The sequence below is a fragment of the Schistocerca cancellata genome, chromosome 3, assembly GCF_023864275.1.
Source record: "Schistocerca cancellata isolate TAMUIC-IGC-003103 chromosome 3, iqSchCanc2.1, whole genome shotgun sequence".
Classification (NCBI taxonomy): domain Eukaryota; kingdom Metazoa; phylum Arthropoda; class Insecta; order Orthoptera; family Acrididae; genus Schistocerca; species Schistocerca cancellata.
Genome location: NC_064628.1, coordinates 48142551 through 48167817, shown reverse-complemented (window position 1 = coordinate 48167817; position 25267 = coordinate 48142551). Strand labels below are relative to the sequence as shown.

The 25267-nt window shown below is 39.3% G+C and overlaps 1 protein-coding gene across 2 annotated transcripts in view; it reads right to left on the bottom strand.

The window, feature by feature from the left end:
• Positions 1 to 25267, bottom strand: part of LOC126176926 (uncharacterized) — a 249579-nt gene that overhangs the window by 96442 nt on the left and 127870 nt on the right. For both annotated transcript variants that reach the window (XM_049924113.1, XM_049924114.1), the window contains exons 8-9: positions 7428 to 7501; positions 351 to 563 (exon numbers count right to left, since the gene is read on the bottom strand). In XM_049924113.1, the coding sequence (XP_049780070.1) occupies positions 351 to 563; positions 7428 to 7501 (287 nt within the window). The remainder of the gene's footprint in view (positions 1 to 350; positions 564 to 7427; positions 7502 to 25267) is intronic.

The window sequence follows — 25267 nt, the reverse complement described above, 5'->3', positions numbered from 1 at the left end:
TAATAAAGAAAATGATGACATTGCGTTTTAATGATAATGACCAACAGCCTAACCATTAATATTAATCAAAGCCAGGCAAAAATTGAAGAACTGTACACTTCCAATTATGATGATATAACACGAGGCTCCCATAGCAATATCAGTAGACAGTAAATTTACAATAAGTACGGAGGACAAGCACTATTTATACTAGGCAGAGTTATTTATAAACATTCATTTGCTTTATAAGCTTGGCTTCCACGTGAGAAGTTCATTAAACGTTTATAAATGCTCAACATCAACATTAAGTTCTTTACTAGTCAGTCCAGTTATTAGCACAATACTGAAATATAAATAGCAAGGATACATACTGAATGACTGATTGAATGTATTTCTGCTGGACCTCTCTGTGTTCATATTTTGTACATATGCAAAGGCATTTGCAAAACAGCGTCCTCCTCGAAAGTCCTGTGATGCGGTAATGTCAGAAATAGGGCCACTGTTCTGTACCTGGGCTTCTGCAAGCAAGAGGTCTCCAAATTTCGGATGATGATTCTGTAGTAGTTCCTGGTGTGATAAAGTAGCTGTGAACAGCAGAACAAAGAAAACTACATAAAAATATTAGTAAAGAACTTCATGATTCATTAGTTAACATTACTAATCAACATAGTTTTATTAAATGAAAACAACTAAGTGCAAAAATTCCTCCAAAAATGGAATAGTGTAGATTAGAATTCAATTTAGTACTGCCCCAAAAGAGACATTACTACAGTATGGTAAGAGATATGTAATCCCACACTTTTTAATTCACCTTAAGTGTAAGCACATAATAGCAAAAAGCTTACATTCATTCATCTACCTACAAATTTATAATTTATAACTTATAACTGACAAACATTACATCAATGTACCATTTGAAGACGCACACACAATCCACTTAAATTGCAAATTTCTGCAGTAACCACAACACAACGAGGTAAGATGTAAAATATTGTCACATAGCAAATTAACATCAACCGTAAAGGACAATAATTAAAAAATGACTATCCTTAGGGAGAAATGCACAAAGACCACAAAAATGGATAGAGAGCTACATGACTGGAAATTCTGAATGGCTGACTGCTTAGAGGAAGCTTGATGATGAAACTTAATGTATTTCTCTGATCACTTTGGTTAGTAGTTGAGAATTTATACTAATAATAACAAAACTGTAAAACAGTTGTGTCTATACAATGAAAATATTTGCCAAAACCTGACTGCCAATGATGTAGGGAGTGTAACAGAAAACAAAAAGACTATTTTTAAAAACTTTGTCGGTTTGTTGGAATATGCTAATCTCCAAAACTACTGTAGTCGAGTTGGCATATGATGATCCCTTACAGCTAACACCACTGTAGTTAGCTTTCAACTGAGAAGCACAAACAGCTCTGGATAGAAACAATAGCCATCTATAAAGCTGTGACACACTGATGCATTACTGAAGAGACATTTACAGAATCGTGTTACATGGTTGGTTGAGATAGGCATGTGAAACATCTATGTGCAGCCCACAACAACTGTCAGGGATCAACTTATGTCAATTAAATTATAGACAAATTTTCATAGCATTTTCACAGGTAGCTTGACTTTATTTCATCAAAATGTGATCACGGAAAAAAAATCTTAACTTACAAGTTTTAGGAGTCAGCTCAGCTTAGTAGTTCCAATGTTTACCTCAGTGACAATCATCTCAGCATTGTTCACTGAAGGAGAAAAGATGGTGGGGTTGGTTTTGCAGAACACACATTAATAAACAGGCACTGTTAGTTTTTTATTACCTCACTGACAGAATTATTTTCAGAAATTTATGACTACACCAGATTTAAGTGCTGTAATCTTATCTTAACGAATACAAACTAGATATAAATTTACTTGGCTAGGACATATAGATTTACTAATGTCTATTAAAAACTTAATAAAATTGCTTTGCTTCTTTCGATAGGTTTGCTGTATATTTGATTTCTTGGCTAGGAAAAACGAATTTATTGAATTTGCTTTGTGATCTGGGAGCCTACTTATTACATTTTGATTTTGCTTAGTTTACAAATATAATGTCTAGAAAATGGTTGAGTCTTTCTCAGTACACTAGAGTGGCTAAACAATGGAGGATAATGTGGTCTCAACAATCTACTGAATATCATGAAGTGAGACTTGCAGCAGTTCAAAAACACCAGGCTTTACCTCACTCTTTGGAAACTCCCGAAAGCGAGATGCGACACAACTCTCGATCGAGAGCGTCATACACTATTCCTCACTACATACAGTATTATAAACAAGTCATCCAGCCATAGATACTTAGTGTTACCTGCGTGAAGCCAGAGCAGGCTACTAGTTACAGTAATAGTTTAATAGATGTCTCAACAATCAGTACTGCAACCCAAGACAATGTTCAGCCAGACAACTAACAGCTCTCCTATGAGCAAACAATGAATATTCTTACAAAATGTGTCTGTGTGTGTGTGTGCACCAAATACATACATTAGTGGACCCTGTCACTGGAGGGCACGTTCAATACAGAGGTATGTTAATAGGTTAACTGTCAATTCACAGACGGTGAAATTAATTTTGAATGTTTTCAGTTTTGGACTTCAAAAAATGGCAGAAAACGTTTTTTAAAATTGTTTACTAAATGTTTTCAACTCCAAATACTGAATACAAAAGCTCTCTCCAAATAGAGTAGTCACCATCAGGTATCAAATTTTTTTATCAACACTGCACACACTTATAGATTAGATTAGATTAGATTTAGTTTTCATTCCACAGACCCAAAAATAAGGTGATTCTCATGGGTGTGGATCAAGTCAGAAAGTATAACATAAAACATCTGAATACAATACTCACTATCCTGATCATTCATCAGGAGATTGTCGAAACAGGTGAATGCATTACTGTAAACTGGACCTGCTAATACTTACAGAATTAATACTCTGTCAGAATGAAACATATTTAAGCAGTTTTAATAAATTTATCATGCACAAGATACCTAATCTTGACTGTTGCAACCAACTGCTTTCAAAACTGAAATCTGACATTTTTACTTAAGCAGGTCTGACAATCCCTGTTAAGATATTCATCTCTAGAGTAGAAGGAGTTGCCTATTAAAAAGTGTTTCAAACTCTCTTTAAATTGTGCTTTATCTGCAACCAGGTTTATTATGGTTGCTGGAAATTTATTGAAAATGTGTGATCCTGAGTACTGGACCCCTTTTTGGACCTAGGTAAGTGATTTAGGTCTTTATGTAGATTTTTCTTACTCCTAGTACTGATATTGTATATTGAGCTATTTGTTGGAAATAGAGGTGTATTACTCACAACAAATTTCATTAAGGAATAAATATATTGAGAAGCAGTGGTTAGAATAAAACAGGTTTCTACATGATCTTCTTGAATTTACACCACAAATGAGACTTATTACAAGCTTTTGCATGCTAAAAACTTTTCTTCAGTTTGACAAGTTACTCCAGAGTATGATCCCGTATGACATAAGAGAATGAAAGTAAGCAGAGTATGCAAGTTTTTTATATTTATATCTCCTATATCTGACATCATTCTCACTGCAAACACAGACTTGTTTAGGTGCTTCAGCAATTCTGTGGTATGCCCTTCCCAACTGAATTTATTATTGAGCTGTAATCCCACAAATTTAACGCTGTCATCCTCTTTGATCTGCATGTGTTCATATGTTATGCACATGCTGGAAGGAAATCTCTTACAGATTCTAAACTGCATAAAGTGAGTGTTTTCAGAGTTTAATGACAGTGAATTAGCTTTAATTTTTAATGTCATTTTTAATGTCATTTTTAATGTCAGTGAAAATTTGATTAGGAGCCATTTCTAAACCTGTGATTGATCTGCTACTTACTGCAATGTTTGTATCATCTGCAAACAAAACAAAGTTAGCGTCTCACAACGTAACAGACGAGAGGTCATTAATGTACACAAGAAAAAGCAATGGACCCAAGATGAAACATTGAGGAACACCACATATAATTAATTCCCAATCAGACGAAGACTGACTGCTTACTGCACAGGTATTTCGCAATGACATCCTTTGTTTCCTGTTAGTTAGATAAGACTCAAACCATTTCGTAGCACTGCTCATGACACCATGATATTCTAATTTACTTAAGAGAATGCCGTGACTCACACAGTTAAAGGCTTTTGACAGGTCACAAAAAATTCCAGTAGTCTCTAATTTGTTATCTAATGAATTAAGTACTACATTCTTACTGTATGTGTAAATAGCTTTTTCTATATCAGAACTCTTAAGAAAACCAAACAGTGACTTGGGCAATGTATTAAGTGCCCTTAGGCGGTGAAGGAGACGCCTGAACACAACCTCTTCAAATATTTTTGAAAAAGCTAGCAAAAGTGAAACTGGCTTATAGTTTGATGGTATCTCTTTATTCCCCTTCTTGTAAGCAGGCATAACTTCAGCATATTTTAGCCAGTCTGGAAATGTTCTGCTGATAAGAGACTGATTACACAAATAATTTATGATAGAACTCAACTTACATGAGAACTCTGTTACATTTCAGAGATATAATAAGAGAAAATAACTACATACATACTAGAAAGAGTAAAGGTACTTTCTTGTTGAGGCACTGAGCAGTTTGCAGTTGCATACGTACAACTGAAAGTCTTGCTGATCTTTCAGACAATGTAATTTTTCAGAGGTAACTAACAAAAACATATGCACACACAAACACACATACACAGCTACAATGTACCAACCAACTACATTGTTCCAGCATTGTTACCTGACTGGCCTAGTCCTTTAAGATCAATTCAGAATCATCCTGAATAACAATCATCCACACTTGCTCACAGCCTGTCAGAATACAAGGTACATTTAACTTAACTTGACAAACCTCACAAAGAGTGACAGATGCACCTATCAATTCAAATAGAGTTTAACCACTGTGACCCCTACAGTTACAGGCCAATGGTATGTGTCCTGGAAAATCAAAGCAATAGCTTTCAAAAGACACTGGATGCAGGAATGAGATCTCTGCCCAGTCACCTAGTCATCCAAAACAGTTCTTTAGGATATAGTGGTAAGATTCTTCAATCTTTTGTTCTGCTATTTTTATGGATGACAAACCTTATGACCAACAAGTTTAAAGTGTAAGATAATCTACTAGGCAAGGAAATGATTCTTGACATCATGATTTGTTTTGTCTGGGCTTGGATCCTATTTTGTAGAAGATATACTGAAGTAGCTGCTGCAGTTCAGTCCACTGATAACACTCTGTAATACACACGTTCCGGGCCTGTTTCTTAATTGTTTTCACCCAGGATTTTTCCTTCTAACATGTTTTTCATCAAGCTTTTATGTTGAATTTAGTTTCCAATTATTTTCGGTTTTCTTCTCTGTACCACATTAAGCAACGTACTTTTCTCTTCATTTCCTTTTAGTATTGGTTCATTGGATTTTCTTTCAGTCCACGATGTTTTTGTGGTTGTTCTCCCTAACCACATCTCTACTGCTTCTATTTTTTTATTTTCCTATTTCCTCAGAGTCCACCCTACTCACCAATAGCTTAAAATTCTCCAAACATATCCCATGATAAACATCATTCTTGTTTCTATATTAAGGTGGTGGCTGTTATTAAATTACTCTCATTTCAGATTGGCTTGTTTGGCCACTGCAATCCTCCTTTTAATATCTATTACATTTATTACTTCTTGTAATTCCCACATTAATAGTGTAAAGTATTTCCCCTCTCAATGTTTGCCTCTTCTTGTCTGTTCAACTTATCAATCATCATTATGCATGGCACAATGCAATACACTAGCTTTCTCTAAATTTTACCTTACAATTTCTCTCTGTAAGGAAGCAACAGGCTGACAGACATGGTTTCTTAGATCAAGAACAGGTACCACCTCCCACATTTTTCAATTAATACTGTTATGAAAAATCACATCAACTAAACTGCATTGATGTGCAACCAGATACACACATGTTACTGAACAAGGGAACGAGCTTTGCCAATGGAGGTGTAGTTTTGTGTCACCAATCACTTGCATGACAGGAAAAATACATTAAAAGAGGCTGTCCTGGATGATGGCACAACAAAATTAAATGGCTAACATTGTCTATTACTATGTTCATTATACACTGAAGAGCCAAAGAAACTGGTACACCAGCCTAATATCGTGTAGAGCCCCACGAGCATGCAGGTGTGCCGCAACAAAATGTGGTATGGACTCAACTAATGTCTGAAGTAATGATTGAGGGAATTGACACCATGAATACGACAGGGCTGTCCGTAAATCCATAAGAGTATGAGGCGGTGGAGATCTCTTCTCAACAGCCCGTTGCAAGGCATCCCAGATATGCTCAATAATGTTCACATCTGAGGAGTTTGGTGGCAAGCGGAAGTGTTTGAACTCAGAAGAGTGTTCCTGGAGCCACTCTGTAGCAATTCTGGGCGTTTGGAGTGTCGCATTGTCATGCTGAAATTGCCCAAGTCTGTCAGAATGCACAATGGACATGAATGGATGCAGGTGATCAGACAGGATGCTGACACATGTCACCTGTCAGAGTCATATCTAGACATATCAGGGGTCACTCCAAATGCACACAATCCACACCATTACATGGGCTCCACCAACTTTAACAGTCCCCTGCTGACATGCAGGGTCCATGGATTCATGAGGTTGTCTCCGAAACCAAACACATCCATCTGCTCGTAACAATTTGAAATGAGACTCGTCCGACCAGGCAACATGTTTCCAATCATCAACAGTCCATTGTCGGTGTTGAAAAGACCAAGCAAGGCGTAAAGCTGTGCCTCGTGCAGTCATCAGGGGTACACAAGTGGGCCTTCGGCTCCGAAAGCCCATATCGATGATGTTTCGTTGAATGGTTCGCTGCCAACACTTGTTGATGGCCCAACATTGAACTCTGCAACAAATTGAGGAAGGGTTGCATTTCTGTCATGTTGAATGATTCTCTTCATTTGTCGTTGGCCCTGTTCTTACAGGATCTTTTTCTGGCCACAGTGATGTTGGAGATTTGATGTTTTACTGGATTCCTGACATTCACGGTACCCTCTTGAAATAGTTGTACAGGAAAATACCCACTACATCGCTACCTCAGAGATGTGTTCCATCGCTCGTGCGCCAACTGTAATACCACATTCAAACTCCGCCGACTGTAATACCACATTCAAACTCATTTGAATCTTGATAACCTGCCATTGTAGCAGCAGTAACCAAAGAACTGCATCAGACACTTGTTGTCTTATATAGGCATTGCTAACAGCATCGCCACATTCTGCCTGTTTCCGTATCTGAATAAGCATGTCTGTAACAGTTTTTTGGTGCTTTGGTGTATTTAATATTGTAAATCTAAAACTGATGGACAAGTTTTCTCATGCCATTTAAAAAATAAAAGCTGTTTACCTGAGCAAGTTAGACACACCAAGCCACCGACTGATGCAGTTACTTCCTCCAGCATAAATATCTTAGTTCCTGACCTAAGAACAATGAAACATATTACATGTAAAGAATATTCTCAAATCACTAAGATCAAAAATTACCTTTAAAACATAACAGATATTTTATGTAGAAGAAAACATCAAGAAAGAGTATAATGTGATTGGTAGTGAAACCACAATGCAGCAATTGGAGCTCCTTTTTTTAATTCCAAATGAATTAAGACTAGCACCCACATAGAAACATTTATTTTATCTACCAAATATTTAAAAATACATTAATAATGATAAAAACAGATCATATTTTTTGCGGTACTTTTCACAAAAGGTCTCTCTCCTGAAGATTTGTGACATGCATTTCCCGGTCTTCCAGCAGATATTTTCACTGAAATTTTTGGAATGCATCAGTGATGTAGGTCAAAACAAAGAGTACTCTTATTATTTTCTACGCCACTTGAAAACAAAATTATTGATTTTATTCCACACAAATTTTGTTTAAATGATAATTTATGAGCTGAGTCAATAGACTGTCTTCTAATTACTCTGGTGCAACATTCAGTCCAAATGCAATAATTGATAGTGACCACAAAGCAAGGAGAATAGTCAATAAATATAAAAGTCATGTCATAAAGTTGCTGAAGGATAGCAATGAGAGAAAACCTAGTATGTATAAAAAAAAGTGATATTTGCTTCTTGCACAAACTGTACACTCTTCAGCACTATTGAGTGAGCTACAAATCACAAATGTAGAATCAACAATGCATCTCTGCCTTCTTAACTTCTCATAATGGGGCTTCCAGTAGACAGAAATTGGGTGCGGAATAATTTCATAATTGTTTGTTTGTAAACGCTCTTCCAGAGCACAGAAAGCTTTCTGCTATTATTCTTCCTTACCCAAGTCTCACTTTTATTTTGGTTTCTAGCTCACAGGTTCCAATGTCCCACATCCCTACACATATGATATGTAGCCAAACATCTTTGAATATTTTAATGTTGCACTGCATTAGATGTTACCAATGCATTTGAAGGTTTATGTCATAGATGTGTTTTCTATCGTCAGAATGAGCCAAGACACGTAACTGGCACACTTAAGAATTTCTTGTTGAAACCCAATATTTTGCACCTGTCTGTGGAGGCGATTTTTGACTGAGGTTGTAGCTTTTTCAATGGCCTGATACACACCCTGGCACTCTGTCCCTCTGCATAAGACCATGCAAAAACAGAATTTTACTTCTCTCAGTTAGCAAGTTAGGCTGTGAATTCCCCCTTGAAAATATTATCTGCAGGCAGCACAAAACATTGGGTTTCAACAAGAAATTCATCTGACCATGGCACAATAGCGCAGAATATTTTTAATAAGTGTAACATTTCCAGTACCAGAAGTTTACATTTTACAATAACATATAACTGATATGCTGGGCTCTATTATAGAGACCCATACATTTGGTATACATCAAATAGATAACATACAACAGCAGTTCCACTTCAATTAGAAACATCAGATGATCACTAAACCAAATCACTGCTTTGGCAGGGCTAAGATATTATCTGATAGTGCTCATCAAACTCTACTACAATAAACTAAATAAACCAATTATCATCCTTATTGACTTTAGCAAAGGATTTATGCTGCAGCTGTTATAGCTTTTGTTGCGACTGTTACAGCAACAGAATGATCCACTGAGATGCATCTATGAGTACATTCATTTCTTGGCGATTCTGCTACTTAGAAGGCACAGCCTACACATACAAGTAATTAACATCACTTACAGTAATGCAAACAATACTTTTCTTGATCTGTGGAGAAAAGGAGAAAGATTCTATAGCATAAGAAGTCACAACCCAAGATACAGTACACAAATGTCGACTTTATGGATGACTGGTGAAACATAATGAACCCAAGTGTGCTATAGCTTTTGACATGAAAAATTCCCATTTTCAACATATGCAAATGTAGATGTCAATTCTGCTGCAAAACACGGAAGTTCAAAATCACCTAATAAATGCTATTTTCTAGCAATCTGAAACCAGACGCACTATTTTCACAGAGGTAGTTTGAAATAGCTTTATTGTCTGCATACAAATATTGAAAATGTGACCAATTTTTAGTTACTAGTATTGCTCAACATTTGATAAACTGCAATTTGGAAATAGCACATGAATAAGAATGCATGTAAGCTATGCTTTGCTGCTAGTGTAACAGTTACGACATGTGGATAGAAGAAATCTTCATAAAATTTTCTAATGTCATGCAATATGGCACCAAGGGCCCTTAGTAGCTTTTTGCATCGTGTACCAAGGTGGGTTGGGGGGTGGGGGGAGCAAGAAGCCAGTCATGAGACCTTAATTTTTCCCGGAGAATTGAATGTTCAAATAACTTACAGGTTTGCTGCCGGGTGACGTCGTTGATCACCGTCGATATTTCGACAGGAGCACATCCTGTCATTCTCAAGGCACAACTGCAAGTAGGAAGCAATGTGCAAGGGAATTAAATACCTCGGTTTACGAAGGAGAAACAAGGAAGATACCACACACAGAGAAAAAGTAACCGCAGAGTTAACACACAAACAAAGATAATCAACATCAGACATATCGATAGAGACTATTAATCAACAGGTGAGGTAGCACTAATTCTGTCCCTCTGTTTTTTGATGAGAGACAAAGCCGGATTCCAAGCAGCATTTAAACAAAATCCACCATCTCTGTTTATAATGTTGCTTGATAGTTTGATTTCAACCGCCTCCTTAATAACACTATCCCAATAACTGGACATGCAAACCAGAATCTCTGTGTTGTTGTATTCCATAGGATGACTGGTGTCAAGGCAATGCTCCGCAATAGCTGACTTGCTCGGCTGTTGTAAGCGTGTGTGACACTTATGTTCAATACAATGGTCTTCCACAGTCCTCACTTTCTGACCAATATATGACGTGCCACAACTGCAAGGAATACGATAGACACCAGCCTTACGTAAACCAAGATCACCTTTTACGGAAGCCAACAGGGCCTTAATCTTAGAAGGTGGTCGAAAAACACATTTCACATCACATTTCCGCAAAATACAGCCAATCCTGTTGGAAATGCTTCCTGTGTAAGGCAAAAAGGCCGTAGACTTAGGTGCCACTTCGTTGCTATCATCACTCACCTGTTGCACAGAAGGCTGATAGCACAACACACGTTTGATCTGCCTCTCACTATAACCATTCTGACGAAAGGTGACTTCGAGATGTGATAGCTCAGTTGCCAGACTTTCAGGGTCTGAGATAACGTGGGCCCTGTGAACCAAGGTACAAAGTACTCCTTCATGCTGAGCTGGATGGTGACAACTACCAGCTCGCAGATACAAGTCAGTGTGAGTAGGCTTCCTACAAGCAGAATGTCCTAACATACCATCAGTCTTCCTTTTGACCAACACATCAAGGAAGAGAAGGCATCCATTCGTTTCCACCTCCATAGTGAACTGAATATTCGGGTGGATTGAATTCAGGATTCTCACTACCATGAGGCCAAACAACAAAAGTACCGTCTACATATCTGAAAAAACGCGCAGGTTTCAAGGTCGCTGACTCCAATGCACAATCCTCAAAGTCCTCCATAAACAAATTGGCTACAATAGGTGACAACAGGCTTCCCATTGCAACTCCATTAGTCTGTTCATAGTACTGACATTGAATAAAATGTAAGTGGCAGTCAGCACATGTCGAAACAAATTTGTTAACTCGACACCAAACATAACCTCAATTAGCTGCAACGAATCAGAGAGAGGAATGCGAGTGAAAAGAGAAACCACATCAAAACTGACTAAAATATCAGAGTCATTCAAACGCAATCCCTGCAATCGACGTAAGAAATCTGCAGAGTTCTTAATGTGGCGTTCACAACTGCCTACTAGTGGGCTCAACAAACTAGCAAGATGTTTAGCTATACGATATGTTAGAGCACCAATAATACAAACAATAGGCCTCTCAGCCTCTTCATGGACCTTAGGGAGGCCATATAATCTAGGTGGTACATCACAGTAAGAATTAAGACTTTTGATAGTCTCCTGTGACAACAAACTTTTCTTCAGGAGGTTATTAGTCCTTCTCTCAACACTCTTAGTAGGGTCAGCACTGATTTTGCAATACGCTGAATCAGAAAGTAGATACTGCATCTTTTGAATGTAATCATGCTTGTTCAACAAAACCGTGGCATTTCCCTTGTCCGCAGGTAAAATAACAATATCAGGATACATTGTGAGTGAACGTAAAGCAGCCGCCTCAGCAGCTGTAATGTTACACTTGGGTGGATGGGCCCCAGCCAACACACGACAAGCTTCTCTCCTAACCTCTTCCGCAGCCTCGGAAGGTAGTTTATAAACAGCCTGTTCAATAGAACTAACAGAGGGACAGAATTAGTGCTACCTCACCTGTTGATTAATAGTCTCTATCGATATTTCTGATGTTGGTTATCTTTGGTGGTGTGTTGACTCTGCGGTTACTTGTTCTGTGTGTGGTATCTCCTTGTTTCTCCTCCGTGAACCGAGGTATTAAATTCACTTGCACATTGCTTCCTCCTTGCAGTTGTGCCTGAGAATGGCAGGGTGTGCTCCTGTCGAAATATCAGCGGTGGTTGATGACGTCACCCAGCAGCAAACACTTAAGTTATTTGAAGAAATCTATCATTGGTAGTGAATGAACATTCACAATGTTAAATTTGAGAGCAAGAAACAGGGGAATATTGATCATCTGAAACACGCAAAAGATTAAAAAATATTAAAGTAACAAGGAGGTTGAGAACCAATCAGTGAGTGTGTCCCTGGGTGGGGGAAGGCATGGAGGAAGGAACACTATTGGGGGAGGGGTGGGGGAGGAGGGTAAAGAGGAAGGCTGACTGTGATGGTGGCACAGTAAAAGGCAAGCCAAGAGATATGGGGTGGCAGTGGAAGTTTCAGCAGGCTGCCACACATCATCCCAGCATCTGACAATGTGGTCCAGCTTGCCATCTCCAGGTGCCATCATTGATAAGACTTCAGCTGCTGGGTTGGGAGACTCCGGACAGAAACATGAAAGAAATTGGATAGCAATTTCTAGGCTGTATAGAGAAGGGCCCCATCCATAAAATTATCATTAACTTAATGTGAGAAAGCTACCGTATTGGGCAGTGGACAGCAACCGCATAGGCTTACTGGATCATCGTCAAATGGTGGTCATTAACAACGTAACACCATGGTTCAGAAGTGCTTTTGATGATTTACAGGAATATAATGGTCACAACTGGTTTCTTGAACTACTGACTTTTCTTTCTCCAAAGCCTTAAAAATTCCAGATGAAGAGCTTTACTACTTTCTTGTTGAACTCTCAGTGGGGAGCAAGATAAGGGCAAGAAGGGCACAGTCTGATATCTTTGCATCATAAGCTGCATCCTCATCAAGAAGCTAGTAAGTGGACAATATTAATACCTATCACCGCATCACAGTAATTCACTTAAACAGTTATATTTCTGGTGTGGCTTGATACTGGAGCCACTAACTCTCTTATTAGCCTTTTTATCAGCATTAATTGTAGTGGAAAATTCAGTCAAAGTTATAATAAATTTGTGTCATTATTATATAAGTGTAGGCTTGACTTCTCCCAAGAAGTTAAGGTCTTTTTTTGGCACTGCTGTTCTGCCAACTGCACATATAGTTACGGTTGAAAGTGGGAAGTGGCTTCAACATACGTAAAATATTACATGCCTTGTAGCAGCAGCCAACTCGTGACATGGCTAGTTGCCGCCATGAGAAGGAAAATGGTGCGCCTGATAGAATTTTAGCTAGCATTGGGGTATCTGATTTTTTATTTATCTATTTATTTATTTATTTTTTGCACATTTTACAACCTTGGGCAAAGTGGCAAAGGGTGACCAGACGACACTTTATGGTGTGTTTGCTGGGAGTCACAGTATTGTCAGGGAACATATGCGTGTACGAATCATAATCCTTACTGAAGGCGGATACAAATGTGACACTTCACAGCATTATGAATATTGCAGTCAACAGAAAATGAAAGATGGTCATTTGGGGCCTACACCAATGGGTGCAGTAAAGCAGAGGAAGATCAAGTGATAGGGAGCATTGCTGGTCCTGAAGGCAAATGCACACTTTCTAACACTATGGCCACACAAGTAAATATCATTTTCTTCCTGTTCTGCTTTACTCTCTGGTCAGCAGTCTGATGATTGGTTTGTGGGACACCTTACTGCGCGGTCATCAGCACCCCTACAAAGTCCCAATTTGTACACAGTCCAATTTTTTACGCAGTCCAATCTAGCCACTGCTGAATGATGATGATGATGATGAGGAGGAGGAGGAGGACAACACAAACACCCAGCCCCTGGGCAGAGAAAATCCCCAACCTGGTCGGGAGTCGAACCTGGGACCCCATGACCCAGAGCCAGCAACGCTAGCCACTAGACCACGAGCTGCGGATGGTCAGCAGTCTGACAATGAGTAAATGCATGTTGCAAGTGTTGGCTGTCAGGATAATTTCAATGGTTGTAGTAACTATCTATAATAGTCACACTATAAATGCACAATAACGATTGGTACCACATATTGGCATTTCAACATAAATTTAAATTGCCAAGCTTCACAATTTTGTTTACTGTGTATCTATATGTTTCCAATCATTTTTAGCAATTCTGTAATACATTGGAAGTGTTTATGTTCAAATACATTGTAGATAACCAAGACTTTAGGGAGTGGTCAGTAGGAGTTATTAACTTCTTTGATGGTAATTGTGGGTACATCTGTAACCAAAGCGGTGTGGGAAACAGGAGGCTGGAGATGAGCTTTGCTGTTGTATGATGAGTACGATTTTACTTCTTGCAGATTTTGCTGAAAGATCCACTCTGAAGCAAGGAAGATTGGGTTTAATGTCGCATCAACATCACGGTCATTAGACATGGAGCACAAGATCGAATTGTGTCAAGGATGGGGAAAGAAATCAGCTGTGACAGGGAAAGCAAGGTCAACAAGCAATTCAAATAACAACTTACTTTCATTCAATGATCCAATTTGTTGGTGAGGAATAGAAGGAAATGTGCATTGTCATTCTACAAAAGTAGTGTAGGCAACTTGCCTACAACAAATAATTGCATAGCTGTCCGGTATAATGAGTTAACGAAAAAATATTTATTCGTGAAAACTCACAATGAGGGAGGAAAAAAACAAAAACCAGAGAAGTAACAAAAACTAGGAGATTCTATAGTCTTACGGCAAAGATAAAAAACAACACATGAAAAAAAAAAAAAAACAACCTTCTCGCGCACTTTTCATATCACTTTGCACCAGACATGAAAAATATCACTGCCACACAGTCCCCCCTTAAAGTGCGGAGCCCCAGGGATATCTTGATACTTGAATTTTATTCGACGTCCAGCTCTGGTGTGCGTCGGGTGTCTCGGGGGCGGTGACATTGTTGTTTGTGGTGGTGATTCACCTGTCTCGGACGATGTACTGAGCAGTGTTTTGGTATGCTCTGCGTCCATCATGTGTTGATGCACAGGTGTGTCAGAGAGGGTAAAATCCATGCTGGCTTGACACATTCAATCGAGACCTTTGTTGGAACACCATTGTACATTATGTCCATGGTATGCTTATTTCTACGCAGCACCTGCAATGGGTCCATATATGGTGGTTGTATAGGCGATATGACTGAGTCTGTTCGCAACATTACGTGAGAGCAATTGTACAAGTCTTTGTGTACAAACACCTTACAGTTGCCATGGCGAGAAGGTGGTGGGCAATGTATATTTGTCCAGTGTAACTTTTTAGAGAAAAACCATAGTGGTTGCCATTGCCCTTCTACACGCTGGTGCAGCGCCACCCCTATTGCTGACTGGCTTGCGTCTACAACAATAGCTAGCTGTGCGTAGTGAACTGGGTGAGCGAGCAACACTGCTTTGCTAAGGCTTGCTTGAAGATCATTAAATGCTTTGTCCATTTCTTGTGTCCACTTAACTATTCGTCGACCTTTGGCGTCGTGTCCCTTGAGTGCATCAGTGAGTGGTGCTTGCACCGCAGCCGTTGCTGGCAGGTGACGTCTATAAAAATTTATTAATCCCATGTATCATCATAGCTCTTGGTAGTTTGTCGGTTTCGGAAGGGCCTGTATGGTCGCGATCTTCTCTGGCAGAGGCAATATACCTTCTGATGACACAGTATGGCCGAGGAAAGTGACTTGGTTCTTGTGCATGACGCATTTATTTTTGTTTAAAACGACTCCGTAGTCAGATAGATGCTTGAGAAGTTGACACAGATGCTGTTCATGTGTTTGACTATCCGGAGAGAAAACCAAGATGTCATCATGATAAGCAAAGCAAAATGTTAATCCCTTTATCACCTCGTCGATAAAACGCTGCCAAGTCTGTGCTGCGTTCTTAAGGACAAAAGGCATAAATAAAATCTCGAATAATCCAAATGGTGTAATCATTGCTGTCTTCTGAACATCTCTTGGAGCCACCGGTATCTGGTTGTATGCTTTCTTGCAATCAAGGACGCTAATAATTTTCGCGCCGGCCAAAGCACATGTGAAGTCCTGTATATTAGGTACTGGGTATCTATCTGGAATGGTTCTTGAGTTTAAAGCTCGGTAATCTCCACACGTTCTCCATGGTCCATCTTTCTTACGTACTAAGTGTAGGGGGTGAAGACCACGGACTGTCTGACTGGCGAATTATTCCCGCCTGTAACATTTCCTCGAATATCGCCTTTGTTTCTGTCAATCTCTCTAGTGTGATTCTACGTGCTCATTGTGAAACTGGTTGTCCTGGCGTGGTACGAATATAGTGAACCGTACTATGTTTAACTTCTTTTGTCTGTCCGTCAGAACATCTCCGATTCTTCTCTTCATCATGTAGCTCTTCGGCTACAGAGTTGCCAATCACCTGTAGCTTCTCACAAGTTGTATGCCCTTTGGTGCTTGATATTGCACTGTTGTCCGTCAGATTTAACAAACGTTTTCCTTGTAAGTCGACCACCAACTCAAAATGTGCCAGAAAATCAGCGCCCAAAATAGGTTCTGATATACCAGCTATCACAAAAGACCAGGTAAACTGTTTGGAAAAACCCACATCAATCTTGCACTCTTTACATCCATACGTGTTAATCACTGAGTTATTCACTGCCTTCAAACGTGGCTGTATGTCTTTTTCGTTGTGTGGCGCATGGCTAACAGGAAGCGAACTAATGTCTGACCCGGTATCCACCAAAAACCTTGTACTCGTAAGTATGTCTGATACATACAATCTTTTCGAAGCAGGAGGCATATGTATTGACGATTGCTGTCGCTGAATTGAAAACACTGCACTGTTTCTATACATACCTTGGTTGTCTGAGTAGGCGCATGGTGATGTACATCTTGTAGCATCTCTCCCAAAACGTTTATGGTACCAACACACCTTACGCTCGTCCTCTTGTTGACTTCATGTTTCACGCCCAGCCAGATATCTCTTGCGCTTAAAGATAACTTGTGGTCGCTGTAGCGTGCGTAGTTGCGCTTGCAAATCCTCTATTGCAGTTTTTAAATCTCTAATTTTGTTTGAACTTTTTGTTGTTTGTCGCGTTGCGACCGCAGCACAGTTTACTGTTATATCGTCAGTTTGGTCTTGCTGGTAATGGTAATTACCGTACGTGGCATCTGTCAACGTCATTGCGACTGTTGCAGTAGGCTCGTGCGTCTCGTAGATTCTGTCTGCAGCGAGCAGCAGATTGTCAACTGATCTTTCGTCGTATATAGCTAGTGTAGTTCTTACTTGCGTTGGTAGCTATTGTTGCCATACGTGGAGTAACAGTCTATCAGAGACTGTCGATCTACCTACCAGGCTGCGTAAATGACGCCAGTATTCTGACGGGGTCCTATCTCCCCGTTTCTCTTGGTACAGTACTTGTTTGACTCTGATGTCGGCTGACTTCACACACCGAGAAATTAATTCTTCTTTCAGTCTACAGTATGCTCCTTCTGTAGGTGGGTTCATTATAATGTCAGATATCAAAACCGAGGTCTGATGGTCCAAATTACTTATCACCAAGGTGAACTTCTCGTGATCACTGACTATTCTTTGTTGTAGAAATATATTTTCCATTACCGCGAACCATGTGTGTGGCTGAGAAGGCATGAATGGGGGCGCCCGTAATTGCAACCGTTGAGTTGGTGAAGCGTTGAAACCAGCGGGTACTTCCTTTGCTGTTACTTGCTGTGGTTGTGCTGCCATGGTTGTTGAACCAACGTCATTCCTGAAGCCTATGAATTTCTTCCGTTATCGAACCGTATCATTTGCCGTTGTCGTTCGTTGCTTTTGCAGTTAATGTTCAACATAGCTAACGAAAGATTTAAAGTTCCTTAATCGGAGGTCACCAATTATGTAGGCGACTTGCCTACAACAAATAATTGCATAGCCGTCCGGTATAATGAGTTAGCGAAAAAATATTTATTCGTGAAAACTCACAATGAGAAGAAACTAAAAAAACAGAAGAGAAGTAACAAAAACTAGGAGATTCTATAATCTTACAGCAAAGATAAAAAACAACACATGGAGAGAGAAAAAAATAAAAAAAATAAAAAAAAAATAAATCCCTCTTGTTCACTTTTGATATCACTTTGCACCAGACATGAAAAATATCACTGCCACAGTAGTAATCCTCAACACACTTATTCCACTGGAAAAGTGCCCAATATTCAATTTTGGGACAAGTTAGTGATACCAAAACAGTCATGCTTAAACTAGGCTATCTGTGAATTCTAATAAACAGTTCAAAACTGTGTACACGATATTTTATACTATGTCATGGTACTATATTCACTATGGTTTTAATGTATCAAATGGAGTAAAGAATCAGTTACGTCAGGGAAGCTGATAGGATTCTTGTTGGTACTTTACCAAGAGTCAACAAAAAATACCAAGTTTCAGTGGACAGAGTGATGGAACACTTATTTAACTCAATATAAGTATATAAAATAACAGACTAACAGCAAGAGGAAGCTAAGGAACACATCAAAAGTGGTGACCACAGGATGGTTTAATACTTAGAAGGAGACCCTGCCATTCATCAACACCAATTTCCTGCAGATTTATGCTACATGCAGGACATTGTCAAAAATGAAAGTGAAAGACGTGGGAGCTTCAGATGGCCAAGCGTTTAGAAAAATTAGCATTTTTGGCACGGGTCGGGCATGGCATGAGCAATTTATGTTACTGTAACTTCCAGGCAGACTTCGGTACAATGCAAAGAATACAGAACAGTAATCCAAGGGTCGTGGGGTGAGTCCTTCTGCAGAGACTTTTTTCAGTGGTTACATTACTTATAATGCAAATAAACTGAAATAATGCTCAATATATTGTATTTATTAACATTGTTAATATTGTTATAAAAGGCGAAGCAAAATTTTGGACTGAGGCTTCAAAAAATGGTCATGAGTATGTGGCAAAATATAGGAATGTCATCTTTATTTTATCAAACTATGGGGAACTCACAACTGCCTTACACACACAGTTTTTGACTGATGTAACGAAGCACTACATTCAGGAGAACAAATATATTGTGTTAATTGACTCATGAGGAGGACAAACAAATCCACAATTACAAAATGAGATTTTTCAAGATGAAGAAGGATTTCTGTCATGCAGTATTCTACTGTACATTGTTAGTTATCCTTGCCAATATTTCCTAAAATGATATGTTACATGTAGTTTGCTGTCAAACTGTGTTATGAGAGAGAATCTGTTTTCTTTTTTTCCCCCTCATGCACACCTTACAATTGTTTCCTGAAGATTTATTTGCAATCCCAAATTTTCCTTTGACTTTCCTTTTCATGCATTTGTAGTGTAATCAAAAAGTTTCCACATAGAGACTCAACCCAACAACCCTAGGATTACCGTTCGGTGCTCTTTCCACTGTGCCAACTGCTGCCTGGCGACTATGTTAACATAAATGGCCCATGCTTTGTCTGACCCATGCCACAAATGCTTTGCCATTTGGAGGTCCAACTTTTTTTTAAAAAAAGGTAAGGTCAACAGATGCAAAAGAGAAGCGCTTCTTATCTTTGGGGGGGTGTGGGGGTAGGGGGTAGGGGGGGAGGGGGGGGGAGGGGGGGGGAGGTGAAGAACAAGATACCAAAGGTACAGGAGATGTCAAAGAAGAGGGAGACATGAAAGATGAGCTGGGTCATTTAGGTAACAACCAGGCTAACAAACAGGGGTTCAGATTCAAAACTGCAACAACAGTTAGAAACACTGCAAAGCATACCACTACTTTGAAAGTTACCTATGCATCCACTGGTTCATCAGAAGCAAGAATGAAACAGAAACGCGAGCAAACATTGAATATCTGAGGTTAGGAATAGGTTTGTTGGAATAGAAATAGCAACAGAAATACAACCAAATTCAAAAGTTCTGAGAAAAGTAATGAATATGGGCTTAAGCCCTTGAAGAAGGAACTGCTTGCTATCAAACCAGATTTTGAAATGAAAGTCAGGATTATCAGAAAGGAAGGGGAATCTGTTAGAAAGGAGTTTAGTAGCGAATAGACTGAAATCAGCTTAATGGGACAGACAGGCGATGTAGTTGAGAAAATAATCATCAAAATCAAGGATCTTAAGGGAGAAATTAAAGAAAATCTTAAAAAGGGGATTTTTGAAACTGGATCCAAGTCAAACAGAATAACACGCATATAATTAACTACAGAAAAAGAAAAAAAAAGTGTAGCCCAAAGACAGACTAGTGGCAATGTTGACAACACTGCAAACCACAATACACACTTGAAATATGCAAATATGCAGTAAACAGTGATGTATGAAAAAGTAAGCTGTGTAATATGTAAAAAAATGACTGTAAGTACCAATGTCTAATGAAGAAGGAAATGAAAGACATGCTAGCAGACACATTTCTGATGTAGGCAAAAAAGCAAGCAGAAATTACCAGAAGTAAAAACCAACAAAATGTTAACGAACTATTTTTCGATCTTAAAAACAAATCAAATTGTAAATATCTTTAATCACAGACTACTGATGATTACTTCAATAAAGAGTAATGTGTCTGATGAGGAAAAACAAGCATTTTCTTGTAGTTATAACAACAGAACAAAAATACCCTTACGAATTGTAAGGCAGCTAAGAACAATACAGGCACACAAATGAACAATTTAAAGACAGATACTCTCTGAAATCAGGAAAAAATAGAATTACTAGGAAAAAGTACTAAGGGACAGAGCTTTCCCCTAAATATCACTACTAGGTGCCATGGAATCAGTAATAATGATACAGCGTTTGATCCTAAAGGTAATGTACACACAATGATATTCATTAATGAATGTAGGTGCTGGGTACCAAATAACTGTACGGAAGCCGAAAAATTTTTCTCAGTGGAGCAGTATCTTGCTGGAGACGCTCGAGATTGTACTGTGACATGTTTGAAGAGTTAATTAGGTTGTCGATTCAAAGCTAAATACTGGTTGAAAGGTCGGCAAAGGGAGCAACAAATGTGGTTAGAAGAAATATCAATGAAATTAATCTGATTTCACAAAGGAATATGGTGAAAGGTTGTTTAGAACTTTAGATTACACTGATCCGCTGACACGCGTAGGATGTTATGTATTCCATACATCGTAGGTTACCGAGAGAAGCGCAAAAGCATGTCAGTGTAATTAACATTGATTCTGATCAGTTTTTGTGTCAAGTAAATGAGGCTGATACATGGTATACTTGAGAAGAAAGCCAGTATTATAGGGTAGGATGGGAGAATGGGTAATGATTTTGGAATGAGGTCGGTTCAGATGAATAGAGGATGTGGTACAGGAATGAGAGGAGGAACATGTTGAGGATATTGTAGAGGTGGATGTAATCAGAGTGATAAGGAAAACAATGTGGAAAATGATTCTCCTTGTGACTAAAGGGCTCAACTGGGGGCAGCAAATGAACAGTGGCCCAATAACACGTACGGACACTGTGTACTGGTAAAGAAAGGAAGGGCATCAAAATGTTGTTGTTGTTATGGTCTTCAGTCCTGAGACTGGTTTGATGCAGCTCTCCATGCTACTCTATCCTGTGCAAGCTTCTTCATCTCCCAGTACCTACTGCAACCTACATCCTTCTGAATCTGCTTAGTGTATTCATCTCTTGGTCTCCCCCTACGATTTTTACCCTCCACGCTACCCTCCAATACTAAATTGGTGATCCCTTGATGCCTCAGAACATGTCCTACCAACCGATCCCTTCTTCTGGTCAAGTTGTGCCACAAACTTCTCTTCTCCCCAATCCTATTCAATACATCCTCATTAGTTATGTGATCTACCCATCTAATCTTCAGCATTCTTCTGTAGCACCACATTTCGAAAGCTTCTATTCTCTTCTTGTCCAAACTATTAACCGTCCATGTTTCACTTCCATACATGGCTACACTCCATACAAATACTTTCAGAAATGACTTCCTGACGCTTAAATCTATACTCGATGTTAACAAATTTCTCTTCTTCAGAAACGCTTTCCTTGCCATTGCCAGTCTACATTTTATATCCTCTCTACTTCGACCATGATCAGTTATTTTGCTCCCCAAATAGCAAAACTCCTTTACTACTTGAAGTGTCTCATTTCCTAATCTACTACCCTCAACATCACCCGACTTAATTCGACTACATTCCATTATCCTCGTTTTGCTTTTGTTGATGTTCATCTTATATCCTCCCTTCAAGACACCATCCATTCCTTTCAACTGCTCTTCCAAGTCCTTTGCTGTCTCTGACAGAATTACAATGTCATCGGCGAACCTCAACGTTTTTATTTCTTCTCCATGGATTTTAATACCTACTCCGAATTTTTCTTTTGTTTCCTTTATTGCTTGCTCAATATACAGATTGAATAACATCGGGGAGAGGCTACAACCCTGTCTCACTCCCTTCCTAACCACTGCTTCTCTTTCATGCCCCTCGACTGTTATAACTGCCATCTGGTTTCTGTACAAACTGTAAATAGCCTTTCGCTCCCTGTATTTTACCCCTGCCACCTTTAGAATTTGAAAGAGAGTATTCCAGTCAACATTGTCAAAAGCTTTCTCTAAGTCTACAAATGCTAGAAACGTAGGTTTGCCTTTCCTTAATCTTTCTTCTAAGATAAGTCGTAAGGTCAGTATTGCCTCACGTGTTCCAACATTTCTACGGAATCCAAACTGATCTTCCCCGAGGTCGGCTTCTACCAGTTTTTCCATTCGTCTGTAAAGAATTCGTGTTAGTATTTTGCAGCTGTGGCTTATTAAACTGATTGTTCGGTAATTTTCACATCTGTCAACACCTGCTTTCTTTGGGATTGGAATGATTATATTCTTCTTGAAGTCTGAGGGTATTTCGCCTGTTTCATACATCTTGCTCACCAGATGGTAGAGTTTTGTCAGGACTGGCTCTCCCATGGCCGTCAGTAGTTCCAATGGAATGTTGTCTACTCCGGGGGCCTTGTTTCGACTCAGGTCTTTCAGTGCTCTGTCAAACTCTTCACACAGTATCGTATCTCCCATATCATCTTCATCTACATCCTCTTCCATTTCCATAATATTGTCCTCAAGTTCATCGCCCTTGTATAGACCCTCTATATACTCCTTCCACCTTTCTGCTTTCCCTTCTTTGCTTAGAACTGGGTTTCCATCTGAGCTCTTGATGTTCATACAAGTGGTTCTCTTATCTCCAAAGGTCTCTTTAATTTTCCTGTAGGCTGTATCTATCTTACCCCTAGTGAGATAAGGCTCTACATCCTTACATTTGTCCTCTAGCCATCCCTGCTTAGCCATTTTGCACTTCCTGTCGATATCATTTTTGAGACGTTTGTATTCCTTTTTGCCTGCTTCATTTACTGCAATTTTATATTTTCTCCTTTCATCAATTAAATTCAATATTTCTTCTGTTACCCAAGGATTTCTACTAGCGCTCGTCTTTTTACCTACTTGATCCTCTGCTGCCTTCACTACTTCATCCCTCAAAGCTACCCATTCTTCTTCTACTGTATTTCTTTCCCCCATTCCTGTCAATTGTTCCCTTATTCTCTCCCTGAAACTCTGTACAACCTCTGGTTCTTTAAGTTTATCCAGGTCCCATCTCCTTAAGTTCCCACCTTTTTGCAGTTTCTTCAGTTTTAATCTACACTTCATAACCAATAGATTGTGGTCAGAGTCCACATCTGCCCCTGGAAATGTCTTACAATTTAAAACCTGGTTCCTAAATCTCTGTCTTACCATTATATAATCTATCTGATACCTTTTAGTGTCTCCAGGGTTCTTCCATGTATACAACCTTCTATCATGATTCTTAAACCAAGTGTTAGCTATGATTAAGTTGTGCTCTGTGCAAAATTCTACCAGGCGGCTCCCTCTTTCATTTCTTAGCACCAATCCATATTCACCTACTACGTTTCCTTCTCTCCCTTTTCCTACACTCGAATTCCAGTCACCCATGACTATTAAATTTTCGTCTCCCTTCACTATCTGAATAATTTCTTTTATTTCATTATACATATCTTCAATTTCTTCGTCATCTGCAGAGCTAGTTGGCATATAAACTTGTACTACTGTAGTAGGTGTGGGCTTCGTATTTATCTTGGCCACAATAATGCGTTCACTATGCTGTTTGTAGTAGCTTATCTGCACTCCTATTTTCCTATTCATTATTAAACCTACTCCTGCATTACCCCTATTTGACTTTGTGTTTATAACCCTGTAGTCACCTGACCAGAAGTCTTGTTCCTCCTGCCACCGAACTTCACTAACTCCCACTATATCTAACTTTAACCTATCCATTTCCCTTTTTAAATTTTCTAACCTACCTGCCCGATTAAGGGATCTGACATTCCACGCTCCGATCCGTAGAACGCCAGTTTTCTTTCTCCTGATAATGACATCCTCTTGAGTAGTCCCCGCCCGGAGATCCGAATGGGGGACTATTTTACCTCCGGAATATTTTACCCAAGAGGACGCCATCATCATTTAATCATACAGTAAAGCTGCATGCCCTCGGGAAAAATTACGGCCGTAGTTTCCCCTTGCTTTCAGCCGTTTGCAGTACCAGCACAGCAAGGCCGTTTTGGTTATTGTTACAAGGCCAGATCAGTCAATCATCCAGACTGTTGCCCTTGCAACTACTGAAAAGGCTGCTGTCCCTCTTCAGGAACCACACATTTGTCTGGCCTCTCAACAGATACCCCTCCGTTGTGGTTGTACCTACGGTATGGCTATCTGTATCGCTGAGGCACGCAAGCCTCCCCACCAACGGCAAGGTCCATGGTTCATGGTTCAAAATAAAATAGAATAATATTCAGGGCTGGAGCTAGTCGAACTATTGTGAATCTGGTGAAAGTAGGGCATGTTTGTGGACACTCAATGCAAGGGATTTGCAAGAATAGGGGTTAATCAGAGCGAAGTAAATGAGTCATCACTGAAGTGTAGGGAAGCAGTTGGGGGAAGTAGTCCGGAAGGCAGCTAATGAAAAAATGAAGAAAAGGAAGTTGAGAAACAATGAGAAGACTAACAAGAAAAACAATGAGGAGGACCCTTACAAACTTAATAGGAGAAGAGAAGACACATTATTGGAATTCTACTTGATGGCAAGGAAAGAGAAGAAGGAAGTCACGAGTTTGTAAACAATACAATGGAAAATGGATATCAGGAAGAGAACACAATTCAAGTTGATACTGTTGCTAGTTCAGTACAGCAGTTCCCAGGGGAAGTGGTGGAAAAATTGGAGAGTGAGCTACCTGATATGGAGTATAATTTTTGGAGTGTAAGGAGAAGAGTGAAGTGTAGAACATATATGACAGA